The sequence below is a fragment of the Taurulus bubalis genome (assembly GCF_910589615.1).
Source record: "Taurulus bubalis genome assembly, chromosome: 20".
NCBI lineage: Eukaryota > Metazoa > Chordata > Actinopteri > Perciformes > Cottidae > Taurulus > Taurulus bubalis.
The window spans coordinates 18,328,372-18,341,940 of NC_136608.1; the positions used below are offsets into that span (position 1 = coordinate 18,328,372).

The 13,569-nt window shown below is 37.9% G+C and overlaps 1 protein-coding gene across 1 annotated transcript; it reads left to right on the forward strand.

Annotated features, from left to right (window-relative positions):
- Window positions 1-614: 614 nt before the first annotated feature.
- LOC306752608 (rho GTPase-activating protein 8-like) lies at window positions 615-7,980 on the forward strand (the record flags this gene model as incomplete). The annotated part of the gene is made up of 12 exons (XM_079236388.1): window positions 615-651; window positions 994-1,134; window positions 1,262-1,349; window positions 1,481-1,612; window positions 1,856-1,942; window positions 4,678-4,776; window positions 5,409-5,519; window positions 5,599-5,672; window positions 5,751-5,828; window positions 5,932-6,060; window positions 7,208-7,311; window positions 7,463-7,980. 12 exons carry the CDS (start codon window positions 615-617, stop codon window positions 7,649-7,651), a joined length of 1,269 nt encoding a protein of 422 aa, XP_079092514.1. The 3' UTR covers window positions 7,652-7,980.
- Between the last annotated feature and the right edge of the window lie 5,589 nt (window positions 7,981-13,569).

The following is a 13,569-nucleotide window of genomic DNA, read 5'->3' on the forward strand; positions in this document are numbered from 1 at the left end:
TACTTATATACACATACTTATATACTTTTACTTATATACTGATACTTATATACACATACTTATATACTTATATACACATACTTATATACTTATACTTATATACTGATACTTATATACACATACTTATGCATACTTTGGTTATAGTTTATTTCTTCTGTTCCTCGTAAATTTTTATATCCTATAATCCTCTGATATCCGGTGTTAAATATACAAAATACAACATTGTATTTTGTATTTCCTCTTGGTAAAATAAATGCTGGTCAGACTGCGCATGCGCGGTCGTTGAGGAAGTTTGCATCAACTTTCTACCTGTTGGGTCCGGAAGCGCGCGCTCCGCTGCAGGTGAGTGACGTCTCGCGCAGCTCCTGCTGTCCTCGTGCACGTTACGTCACACACGACCAGCTCTGCGCGCGGCATGTGACGTTCAACCGGTGTATGGTCGCGTGATGCGGAGTCTACGAGTTTAATGGACCAGGTGTTGATAACATGCTAACTGTAGCTAACGCTAGCCGTGTGTGTGTGTGTGTGTGTGTGTGTGTGTGTGTGTGTGTGTGTGTGTGTGTGTGTGTGTGTGTGTGTGTGTGTGTGTGTGTGTGTGTGTGTGTGTGTCAGTAATGACCTCATCAGATCTGGAGCAGCTGGCAGAACTAGGTGAGTTTAAATAAATAATAAGTATATGTGTGTGTATATATATAAATATATGTGTATATATATATATATATATATATATATATATATATATATATATATATATACACATACATGTGTGTGTATATATGTGTGTGTATATATATACATACATGTGTGTGTATATATATATATATATATATATATATATATATATATATATATATATATATATACACACACATGTATGTATATATATATATATATACATACATGTGTGTGTATATATGTGTGTATATATGTGTGTATACTGCACATGTTCAGGGTGTTGACCTCTAACTGGATTATTTCCCTCTGAACTGACAGAGCTCCAGAAGGAGGAAGAGGATGATGAAGGTGATGAAGGTGATGAAGGTGATGAAGGTCCCTCGGTTCCTCTCAGATCAGGTTCTGATTCTTCTCATCCGTTTCATGACGTCGCTCAACACGGAATCATCCAGGTCTCAGGTACTCTGTTCTCTACCTGTTCAGGTACTCTGTTCTCTACCTGTTCAGGTACTCTGTTCTCTACCTTGTTCTCTGTTCTCTACCTTGTTCTCTGTTCTCTACCTGACCTGGTGTGTTTCCTCTGCAGGTGACGACAGGTACGGCAGGAAGTTGATCACCTTCAGCAGCTGCTGTTTGCCTCCATCTCACCAGCTGAACCACCGGCGCCTGCTGGAGTGAGTCCACAGACGCACCTGAACACACCGTGTGTCCCTGAACACACCGTGTGTCCCTGAACACACCTGTCCCTGAACACACCGTGTGTCCCTGAACACACCTGTCCCTGAACACACCTGTCCCTGTGCAGGTACCTGAGGTTCACGCTGGACCAGCTGGTGGAGACGGACTACATCCTGGTCTACTTCCACTTCGGGCTGAGCAGCAGCAACAAGCCGTCTGTGTCGTGGCTGAGAGACGCGTACGCAGAGTTCCACAGGAAGTGAGTCTTCTGTAGCTTTCCTTTGAGGGCCTTCAAGACTCACTTTATTATTATTATTATCATTATTATGTTTTGGAATACATTTTAAACATCAATCAAAATCAAAATAAAATATATTTCATTACATATTACATATTTCAAGTACATTTTTATTTTTTTGTGTAATTTTTTTTCTTCTCATAATTATTGTTTCAATATTTGCATAAAAATAATCTGCTGTAAATTCAGAACTCTGTTCAACAGATACAAGAAGAACCTGAAAACTCTTTACGTCGTTCATCCGACGAACTTCATCCGAATCGTCTGGAACATCTTCAAACCTCTGATCAGGTAGAACACACCCGGTTCTCCAACGATAAAGGTTCTCTAATGTTAAAGGTTCTCTAATGTTAAAGGTTCTCTAACGTTAAAGGTTCTCTAATGTTAAAGGTTCTCTAATGTTAAAGGTTCTCTAATGTTAAAGGTTCTCTAATGTTAAAGGTTCTCTAATGTTAAAGGTTCTCCAACGATAAAGGTTCTCTAATGTTAAAGGTTCTCTAACGTTAAAGGTTCTCTAATGTTAAAGGTTCTCTAATGTTAAAGGTTCTCTAACGTTAAAGGTTCTCTAATGTTAAAGGTTCTCCAACGATAAAGGTTCTCTAATGTTAAAGGTTCTCTAATGTTAAAGGTTCTCTAATGTTAAAGGTTCTCCAACGATAAAGGTTCTCTAATGTTAAAGGTTCTCTAACGTTAAAGGTTCTCTAATGTTAAAGGTTCTCTAATGTTAAAGGTTCTCTAATGTTAAAGGTTCTCTAACGTTAAAGGTTCTCTAACGTTAAAGGTTCTCTAATGTTAAAGGTTCTCCAATGTTAAAGGTTCTCTAATGTTAAAGGTTCTCTAACGTTAAAGGTTCTCTAATGTTAAAGGTTCTCTAATGTTAAAGGTTCTCTCTAATGTTAAAGGTTCTCTAATGTTAAAGGTTCTCTAATGTTAAAGGTTCTCTAATGTTAAAGGTTCTCTAATGTTAAAGGTTCTCTCTAATGTTAAAGGTTCTCTAATGTTAAAGGTTCTCTAATGTTAAAGGTTCTCTAATGTTAAAGGTTCTCTCCAATGTTAAAGGTTCTCTAATGTTAAAGGTTCTCTAATGTTAAAGGTTCTCTAACGTTAAAGGTTCTCTAATGTTAAAGGTTCTCTAATGTTAAAGGTTCTCTAATGTTAAAGGTTCTCTAACGTTAAAGGTTCTCTAATGTTAAAGGTTCTCTAATGTTAAAGGTTCTCTAATGTTAAAGGTTCTCTAACGTTAAAGGTTCTCTAATGTTAAAGGTTCTCTAACGTTAAAGGTTCTCTAATGTTAAAGGTTCTCTAACGTTAAAGGTTCTCTAATGTTAAAGGTTCTCTCCAATGTTAAAGGTTCTCTAACGTTAAAGGTTCTCTAATGTTAAAGGTTCTCTAATGTTAAAGGTTCTCTCTAATGTTAAAGGTTCTCTAACGTTAAAGGTTCTCTAACGTTAAAGGTTCTCTAATGTTAAAGGTTCTCTAATGTTAAAGGTTCTCTAATGTTAAAGGTTCTCTAACGTTAAAGGTTCTCTAATGTTAAAGGTTCTCTCTAATGTTAAAGGTTCTCTAACGTTAAAGGTTCTCTAACGTTAAAGGTTCTCTAATGTTAAAGGTTCTCTAATGTTAAAGGTTCTCTCTAATGTTAAAGGTTCTCTCTAATGTTAAAGGTTCTCTAACGTTAAAGGTTCTCTAACGTTAAAGGTTCTCTAACGTTAAAGGTTCTCTAATGTTAAAGGTTCTCTCTAATGTTAAAGGTTCTCTAACGTTAAAGGTTCTCTAACGTTAAAGGTTCTCTAATGTTAAAGGTTCTCTAATGTTAAAGGTTCTCTCTAATGTTAAAGGTTCTCTAACATTAAAGGTTCTCTAATGTTAAAGGTTCTCTAATGTTAAAGGTTCTCTAATGTTAAAGGTTCTCTAACGTTAAAGGTTCTCTAATGTTAAAGGTTCTCTCTAATGTTAAAGGTTCTCTAATGTTAAAGGTTCTCTAATGTTAAAGGTTCTCTCTAATGTTAAAGGTTCTCTAATGTTAAAGGTTCTCCAACGATAAAGGTTCTCTCTAATGTTAAAGGTTCTCTAATGTTAAATGTTCTCTAACGTTAAAGGTTCTCTAACGTTAAAGGTTCTCTAACGTTAAAGGTTCTCTAACGTTAAAGGTTCTCTCTAATGTTAAAGGTTCTCTAACATTAAAGGTTCTCTAACATTAAAGGTTCTCTAATGTTAAAGGTTCTCTAATGTTAAAGGTTCTCTAACGTTAAAGGTTCTCTAATGTTAAAGGTTCTCTCTAATGTTAAAGGTTCTCTAACGTTAAAGGTTCTCTAACGTTAAAGGTTCTCTAACATTAAAGGTTCTCTAATGTTAAAGGTTCTCTAATGTTAAAGGTTCTCTAATGTTAAAGGTTCTCTAATGTTAAAGGTTCTCTAACGTTAAAGGTTCTCTAATGTTAAAGGTTCTCTCTAATGTTAAAGGTTCTCTAATGTTAAAGGTTCTCTAATGTTAAAGGTTCTCTAACGTTAAAGGTTCTCTAATGTTAAAGGTTCTCTAATGTTAAAGGTTCTCTCTAATGTTAAAGGTTCTCTAACATTAAAGGTTCTCTAATGTTAAAGGTTCTCTAATGTTAAAGGTTCTCTAATGTTAAAGGTTCTCTAACGTTAAAGGTTCTCTAATGTTAAAGGTTCTCTAATGTTAAAGGTTCTCTCTAATGTTAAAGGTTCTCTAACATTAAAGGTTCTCTAATGTTAAAGGTTCTCTAATGTTAAAGGTTCTCTAATGTTAAAGGTTCTCTAATGTTAAAGGTTCTCTCTAATGTTAAAGGTTCTCTAATGTTAAAGGTTCTCCAACGATAAAGGTTCTCTAATGTTAAAGGTTCTCTAATGTTAAAGGTTCTCTAATGTTAAAGGTTCTCTAATGTTAAATGTTCTCTAATGTTAAAGGTTCTCTAATGTTAAAGGTTCTCTCTAATGTTAGAGGTTCTCCAACATTAAAGGTTAAAGGTTCCCTCCAATGCTAACGGTTCTCTGTTTCTCCTTCAGTCACAAGTTTGGGAAGAAGCTGACGTACATAAACTACCTGACGGAACTCGGAGAACACCTGAACTACGAGCAGCTCATCGTCCCTCCTGCTGTGCTCAGGTACTCCTCTTCATCCAGGAGGTCTGGACCGCTGATCTCATTGGGGACGCCCGAGACCCGGTTCTAAAGGAGACCCGGTTCTAAAGGAGACCCGGTTCTAAAAATGGGAAAAACCCACAGTATTGATGTGGTCCTAAATTATCGGTTCTGCCATCGGTTCTTCGTCCTCGTTTCAAACCCTCTCTCTCTCTCTCTCTCTCTCACTCTCACTCTCTCTCTCTCTCACTCTCTCTCTCTCTTTCTCTCTCTCACTCACTCACTCACTCACACTCTCTCTCTCTCTCTCTCTCACTCACTCTCTCACTCCCTCTCACTCACTCACTCTCTCACACACTCACTCACTCACACTCTCTCTCTCTCTCTCTCTCACACTCTCTCTCTCTCTCTCTCTCACTCTCTCTCTCTCTCTCTCAATAATCAAAGAGAACCGAACAGTTGCGATGAATTTAATATTTTTTCCGGGATCAGTTATTTCTGTCTAATAAAAGCTTGCATTTGATTGGTTGATTTATTTTCGGACGGAAGCGGTTCCTCACACGTGATGCGTTCAAGGACCGTCAGAAAGGTGAGAATCAGACGTGTTTGTTGTTCAGTCGGAGTGTAAACCTTGTTGTTGTTGTTGTTGTCATCAGACACGATGAGAAGCTGCGATTGGCTCAGACAGGAGGCCCCGCCCCCTCGGTGAAGACCCCCCCGCCCCGCCCCCCCCTGCCCACGCAGCAGTTCGGCGTCAGCCTGCAGTAGTGAGTCCTCCATGTGGTTGTGTTGTTAGTTGTCAGCCTGCAGTAGTGAGTCCTCCATGTGTTTGTGTTTGTTGATCAGCATCCGGGAGAAGAACCGGGAGGCGACCATCCCGCCTGTGATGCAGCAGACGGTGAGCTACCTGACGCAGAAAGGTGAGGCGATGACGTCATCGCTCTGCGGTCTGAGGATACCGAATGAAACATAATGAGTATTTATGTATTGTGCTTCAGGTCTGAGGACTGAAGGCCTCTTCAGGCGCTCGGCTCGCGTTCAGCTCATCAAGGACGTGCAGAAGCTCTACAACCTGGGTGAGCGGGGTCTCCCTCCCCGAGTGGCAGGGGCCGGACCAGGAAGCGTAGGTCCGGCTCGGGCGTGTTGTGACGTTTGTTTGTCTGCTCGTGATGCCTTCAGGGAAACCGGTAAACTTCGATGACTACGCAGACGTCCACGTCCCGGCTGTGATCCTCAAGACGTTCCTCAGAGAGATGCCGGAACCGCTGCTCACCTTCAGCGTCTACGGCCCGGTGCAGGAGCTGCTGCGTGAGCGGGGGGTTGTTGTTGTTGTTGACTTTGCTGTGGTTGTTGACTGTATGGTTGTTGTGGTTGTTGACTGTATGGTTGTTGTTGTTGACTGTATGGTTGTTGTTGTTGACTGTATGGTTGTTGTTGTTGTTGACAGTATGGTTGTTGTTGTTGTTGACTGTATGGTTGTTGTGGTTGTTGACTGTATGGTTGTTGTTGTTGACTGTATGGTTGTTGTGGTTGTTGACAGTATGGTTGTTGTGGTTGTTGACTGTATGGTTGTTGTTGTTGTTGACTGTATGGTTGTTGTTGTTGTTGACTGTATGGTTGTTGTGGTTGTTGACAGTATGGTTGTTGTGGTTGTTGACTGTATGGTTGTTGTGGTTGTTGACAGTATGGTTGTTGTTGTTGACTGTATGGTTGTTGTGGTTGTTGACAGTATGGTTGTTGTGGTTGTTGACTGTAGGGTTGTTGACGGTGTTGTTGACGTTGTGGTTGTTGACGGTGTTGTTGACTGTATGGTTGTTGTGGTTGTTGACTGTATGGTTGTTGTTGTTGTTGACTGTATGGTTGTTGTGGTTGTTGACTGTATGGTTGTTGTTGTTGTTGACTGTATGGTTGTTGTTGTTGTTGACTGTATGGTTGTTGTGGTTGTTGACAGTATGGTTGTTGTGGTTGTTGACTGTAGGGTTGTTGACGGTGTTGTTGACGTTGTGGTTGTTGACGGTGTTGTTGACTGTATGGTTGTTGTGGCTGTTGACTGTATGGTTGTTGACGGTGTTGTTGACTGTATGGTTGTTGTGGTTGTTGACTGTATGGTTGTTGTGGTTGTTGACTGTATGGTTGTTGTGGTTGTTGACTGTATGGTTGTTGTGGTTGTTGACTGTATGGTGGTTGTTGTTGTTGACGTTATGGTTGTTGACAGTGTTGTTATGATTGTTGACGGTGTTGTTGTTGACAGTATGGTTGTTGTGGTTGTTGACATTATGGTTGTTGACGTTATGGTTGTTGACGGTGTTGTTATGGTTGTTGACGGTGTGGTTGTTGACAGTATGGTTGTTGACGGTGTTGTTGTGGTTGTTGACATTGTGGTTGTTGACTGTATGGTTGATGTGGTTGTTGATGTAGTTAATGTTGTTGTTGACGTGGAGCCCTCCTGTCTCAGGTGTGGAGAGCAGTCTTCGGGTCAGCAGATGTAAACAGATGATGGAAAATCTTCCTGAACATAATTTCATCGTCGCAAAGTTCCTGATGAGTTTTCTTCATTCGGTACGAAGATCAATAATCAATATAAATATAATGTGTGTGTCCTCTGGACGAGTTCATTGATCTGGTTCTGGTCCTGGTCCTTGATCTGGTCCTGGTTCTGGTCCTTAATCTGGATCTGGTTCTGGTCCCTGTTCTGGTTCTGGTCCTGCAGGTGTCCCAGCACAGCCTGGTGAACAGGATGAGCTCCTCTAACTTGGCCTGTGTGTTCGGGGTGAACCTGGTCCGGCCTCTAGGGGGCGCCGTGGTCCTGCCGGACCTGATCCCCATCAACACCTTCACCGAGATCCTCGTGGAGCACTTCCACACCGTGTTCGGATCCCGCTGCCCACCTGACCCGTAGACCCGTAGACCACCTGACCCGTAGACCACCTGACCCGTAGACCACCTGACCCGTAGACCACCTGACCCCCAGACCCGTAGACCACCTGACCCCCAGACCACCTGACCCGTAGACCACCTGACCCCCAGACCACCTGACCCCCAGACCACCTGACCCGTAGACCACCTGACCCCCAGACCCCTAGACCACCTGACCCCCAGACCACCTGACCCCTAGACCACCTGACCCGTAGACCACCTGACCCCCAGACCCCTAGACCACCTGACCCCCAGACCACCTGACCCCTAGACCTCCTGTACAGGATGAGGCTGATCCCAGAGGACTCTGGCGCCCCCTTCAGGACGGATATGAAGGCACTTCATATCCGTGTTCATTCTATTTGCCTTTTGTTGTTTTTTTACAATATTAATTCAATAAATGATTTGATTTGTTTCACGTGTAGTTTATATATTTTTATACATGTTTTCTTATTATTTATTTATATATATATATATATATATATATATATATATATATATATATATATATATATATATATAAAAAAACATAATCTTTCACTTAAAGACTGTAGAAGAGTTTAAAATGTTCCTTCAGACATAAATTTGTTTCCTAATTTATGTTTTTTGTTTGTCTTAAAAATGACATCAAATGTTTAGTTTGTAACCGAAAGTAAGTTTATAAACTATAGTTTGATTATTTTGATTAAATACTAAACGACTTCTTCTGGCCTTTTACGACATACTACACCATTATTATTACATAATAATTACTTTTTGACCTTGAAAACATAATATAATGTTTTAAAGATAACTAGTAAAATAGTATTTCAAGAGAATGTTATGACACTTTGACATTTTATAATTATGCTATTTATATATATATAATGTAATATATAATATACTGTTGCATTATGTGATAAAAGAGACATTGAACGTGCTTTTAATAAATCTGTTTAAATAAAACATGTAAAAGATGAAAGAAATGTTCAAACAAACTGAACACAAACGTTTGTTCATCAGAAAGTAAACAACAACAATCTGCATCGTTATGATCAACAGAAGTGGTTCATGCTGCGCTGCGTGTTCATATTTACATCCTGACAGTGGAAACAGACACTTGAAACCTTTTTGTTCTTGAATTTTGTTTATTAATGATTCCATTGTAAGAACTTGGTACAAAAAGTGAGACTACTCGTTACTCATTTACCAACTTCCATAACCACCGTTTAATGCATGTAAAGAAGAACTACATGTAAGACAACACTCTACTCACTACGCCTATCCGCCGCTAGAGGAACCGCTGAAACTATAGAAAAGGTTCTGTGTTCTCGCTCCTGGATAAAAGAATATAAAATGTTCTACTGGTTCCTTTGTTCCGCCGTGTCGTTATTAAAATAGATTTGTTTAAGCACAGTTTCTCCCGGAGAAGAGTTCTAGAAACGCATGAGAGGTTCTGCGACGGCTGGGTTCTGTTCTGGGTTCTGAAGCGCTGACGTGGTTCTGCGTGGTTCCGTCTCGATATGCATCACGGAACATTCTGCTCAAACCCCTCCGAGAGGTTTCACTCCTCAGATCGTGATTTATTCTTTTTAAAGGCAAGTTGGGCTCAACGTTATTATTATTATTATTAATGCTTCCTGCTGGTCTCAGTTTAATACTAATAAACGATAGAGTTTAATATTAATAAACTATAAAGAGGAACCTCCTCAGTTTAATATTAATAAACTATAAAGAGGAACCTCCTCAGTTTAATATTAATAAACTATAAAGAGGAACCTCCTCAGTTTAATATTAATAAACGATAAAGAGGAACCTCCCCCTCTTCATTTTGAGATATGAGTTTATTTTGAGATATGAGTTTATTCTAACAGGATCTTTAATATTCCATCTTTGTTTTATGGAGGAGTGATTTGCATAATGGGGCTCAGACGTGATGGTTTAATGTTTAGTGTTCATAGCAACACTTTAATATCATAATCTATAATTAATATGAAGAGATGCTTCAGGCTCCAGGATTTATATTTATTATCAAGTTCAGCAATTTACAACTAAATTAAACTGCAGAAAATGTATTGGTGGATATTTAAAATATGTAAAGAACTAATAATGTTGTAAAGAACATTACGTTACGTTATTATTTTAATTATTTCACATTATTGCAAAGTGTGGAATCTTTAGAGTTTAGTTTGAAATACTTTATGTATCGTTATTTCTATAAAATCATGAAGGTACTTCAGCGTCAGAAAAAGAAGTAACAAGTGAAGTATTTCCCTCTGAATTATAGAGGCATGAAGTACAAATACTTGTTTACTTTTCATTGTGACTTTAGGAAAATGTTTCCTGAAGCATCTCGTTTACTTTCAGTATAAATTATTCTACTATTATTATTAGGAAGATTATTTTAATAAAGCTGTTTGATCTTATGAAGTCTGATCAGACGAGAAGAGTTATTATATTTAGGGATTCATTAAACGTACATACCACTGCTATACATGCTACTGGTAGCTTTAATGCTATTGGAAGCATTAATGCTACTTCAAGTAGCATTAATGCTTCCAATAGCATGAATACATTAAGCAGCATTACTACTACCAGTAGCATTATTACTTCCAGTAGCATGAATACATTAAGTAGCATTACTACTACCAGTAGCATTAATGCTTCCAGTAGCATTATTACTTCCAGTAGCATGAATACTTCCAGTAGCAGTATTACTTCAAGTAGCATGAATACTTCCAATAGCATGAATACTTCCAGTAGCATGAATACTTCCAGTAGCATTATTACTTCCAGTAGCATGAATACTTCCAGTAGCATGAATACTTCCAGTAGCATTATTACTTCCAGTAGCATGAATACATTAAGTAGCATTACTACTACCAGTAGCATTATTACTTCCAGTAGCAGTATTACTTCCAGTAGCAGTATTACTTCAAGTAGCATGAATACTTCCAATAGCATGAATACTTCCAGTAGCATTAATACTTCCAATAGCATGAATACTTCCAGTAGCATTAATACTTCCAATAGCATGAATACATTAAGTAGCATTACTACTACCAGTAGCATTAATGCTTCCAGTAGCATGAATACATTAAGTAGCATTACTACTACCAGTAGCATTAATGCTTCCAGTAGCATGAATACATTAAGTAGCATTACTACTACCAGTAGCATTATTACTTCCAGTAGTATTATTACTTCCAATAGCATTATTACTTCCAATAGCATGAATACTTCCAATAGCATGAATACTTCCAATAGCATGAATACTTCCAATAGCATTATTACTTCCAGTAGCATGAATACATTAAGTAGTATTATTACATTTATGGTTTAGTCGTATTGCTCGTCTTTATTCCTCCAATGCACCAGTTTATGTATTTATGTTTAGTTCATGTATTCATATGTTTAGTTTATGTATTTGTTTAGTTTATGTATTTATGTTTAGTTCATGTATTCATATGTTTAGTTTATGTATTTGTTTAGTTTATGTATTTATGTTTAGTTCATGTATTCATATGTTTAGTTCATGTATTTATGTTTAGTTTATGTATTCATATGTTTAGTTCATGTATTCATGTTTAGTTTATGTATTCATGTTTAGTTTATGTATTTATGTTTAGTTCATGTATTCATGTTTAGTTTATGTATTTATGTTTAGTTCATGTATTCATGTATTCATGTTTAGTTTATGTACTTATATGTTTAGTTCATGTATTCATGTTTAGTTTATGTATTCATATGTTTAGTTCATGTATTTATGTTTAGTTTATGTACTTATATGTTTAGTTCATGTATTCATGTTTAGTTTATGTACTTATATGTTTAGTTCATGTATTCATATGTTTAGTTCATGTATTTATGTTTAGTTTATGTACTTATGTTTAGTTTATGTACTTATATGTTTAGTTCATGTATTCATATGTTTAGTTCATGTATTTATGTTTAGTTTATGTACTTATATGTTTAGTTCATGTATTCATGTTTAGTTTATGTACTTATATGTTTAGTTCATGTATTCATGTTTAGTTTATGTACTTATATGTTTAGTTCATGTATTCATGTTTAGTTTATGTACTTATATGTTTAGTTCATGTATTCATGTTTAGTTTATGTATTTATATGTGTGTATGTTCAGCGTTAACAATCTTTCAGCATTTGGCTGCTTCACAGCTGTGTAGATATGATCATTGACACGTTCTCCTGGTTCTGTTTCGTCTCGAATCACCGAAAGCTTTTGTTAGTGCTTCAAGAAGAACGACGAAAAAGACCTGATCTACTGGACCAGAACCTTTCAGGACCAGAACCGTTCTAGACCAGAACCTTTATGGACTTGAACCTTCCAGGATCAGAACCTTTCTGGACCAGCAGGAAGATGAGCGAGACCGGGCCCGAGGCGAGGAGGAAGAGGAGGACGAGGTCGTCTTCCTCCTCGTCTTTCTCTGGTTGACTTTAAGCGAGACAGAAACTCGTCAGGCTCGCCGCCGCGGAACGTTCATGAAACACGGGAAATATAAAAAAGGCAGGAAGAGGAAGAGGAGGAGGAAGAAAATAAAAAAGCACAATGGACGTTGAACGATGATCCCAGTACAAAAACAAAGAAAAAGGTTTTTGGCATATTTTCTATACTGGTTGAAAGGGGAGGGACGGTGATCACATGACTTTGACGCGTTCAAGTGCAGCTGGGAACAAACGGCTCTTCATCGACCCGCTGGCTTCTGTCACGGCAACACCACCAAGAATATTATGGGATGTATCATGTTCGAAGGAACCGTTATTAATGGATTCATGGTTTTAGTCATTTCACAATGCCAATATTCAGATTCTCTTAAAGGGGAAGCGCGTTCTCCTTAAAGGGGAAGCGCGTTCTCCTTAAAGGGGAAGCGCGTTCTCCTTAAAGGGGAAGCGCGTTCTCCTTAAAGGGGAAGCGCGTTCTCCTTAAAGGGGAAGCGCGTTCTCCTTAAAGGGGAAGAGCGTTCTCCTTAAAGGGGAAGCGCGTTCTCCTTAAAGGGGAAGAGCGTTCTCCTTAAAGGGGAAGCGCGTTCTCCTTAAAGGGGAAGAGCGTTCTCCTTAAAGGGGAAGCGCGTTCTCCTTAAAGGGGAAGCGCGTTCTCCTAAAAGAATAAACCAGACTTCTAAAAGCCTAAAATGTTGACGGAGAAACAACAACTTTTTAACACATTTCCTGATTCATCTTTTTTGATATTTCTTTGATATTGTAAATAAAAAATTCACATTTCTCTCTGAGGAAAAGAAAAATCTAAAATAATGTGATATGTTATATTTTCATGTTCTTGTTTCTACGCTGGTGTATCGGGCATTGTGGGTAAAAACCTTTGTTTTAATAAATAAAATTCAGAACCGTGGAAGGAGTATATATATACATATACATACATATACGTAGATACATATATATACCAACTTATCCCCGGATCCTTTATTTTGTATGTATTTATTCTATTTATTTGTATACTTCCTATTCTGGTTTGTGTTGCCGTGGAACAGAAAACAAACAAACAGGTAAATATTCAGAGACTCACCTGCTTCAGATGTGTGACTTCAGTAAAAAAAACAGAAAACCTGCAATGATGATCATAATAATAATAATACAACATATGTACAATGATCCCCTTGTATACTCCAAACGTACATTTATCAACAGGCATCAGCATGAAAATACTAAAATCTCCACTAGAAACGCTAATTTCTGTAGTTTTATCTTAAATACTTTTTTCTTTGACTTTAACTCTATTAATACTGAAAAAAAGTTATTCTCTGTTTTTGTTTGAAGGCTCGTATGCGTTCACATACATGATGAAAACATTTTCCTGAATTATTATGGCAAAAAACATTGTTCATAGAGAATGAGAAGGAACATCTACTCCGATATATCAATGTACAGTCCTCCCGCTAGCGC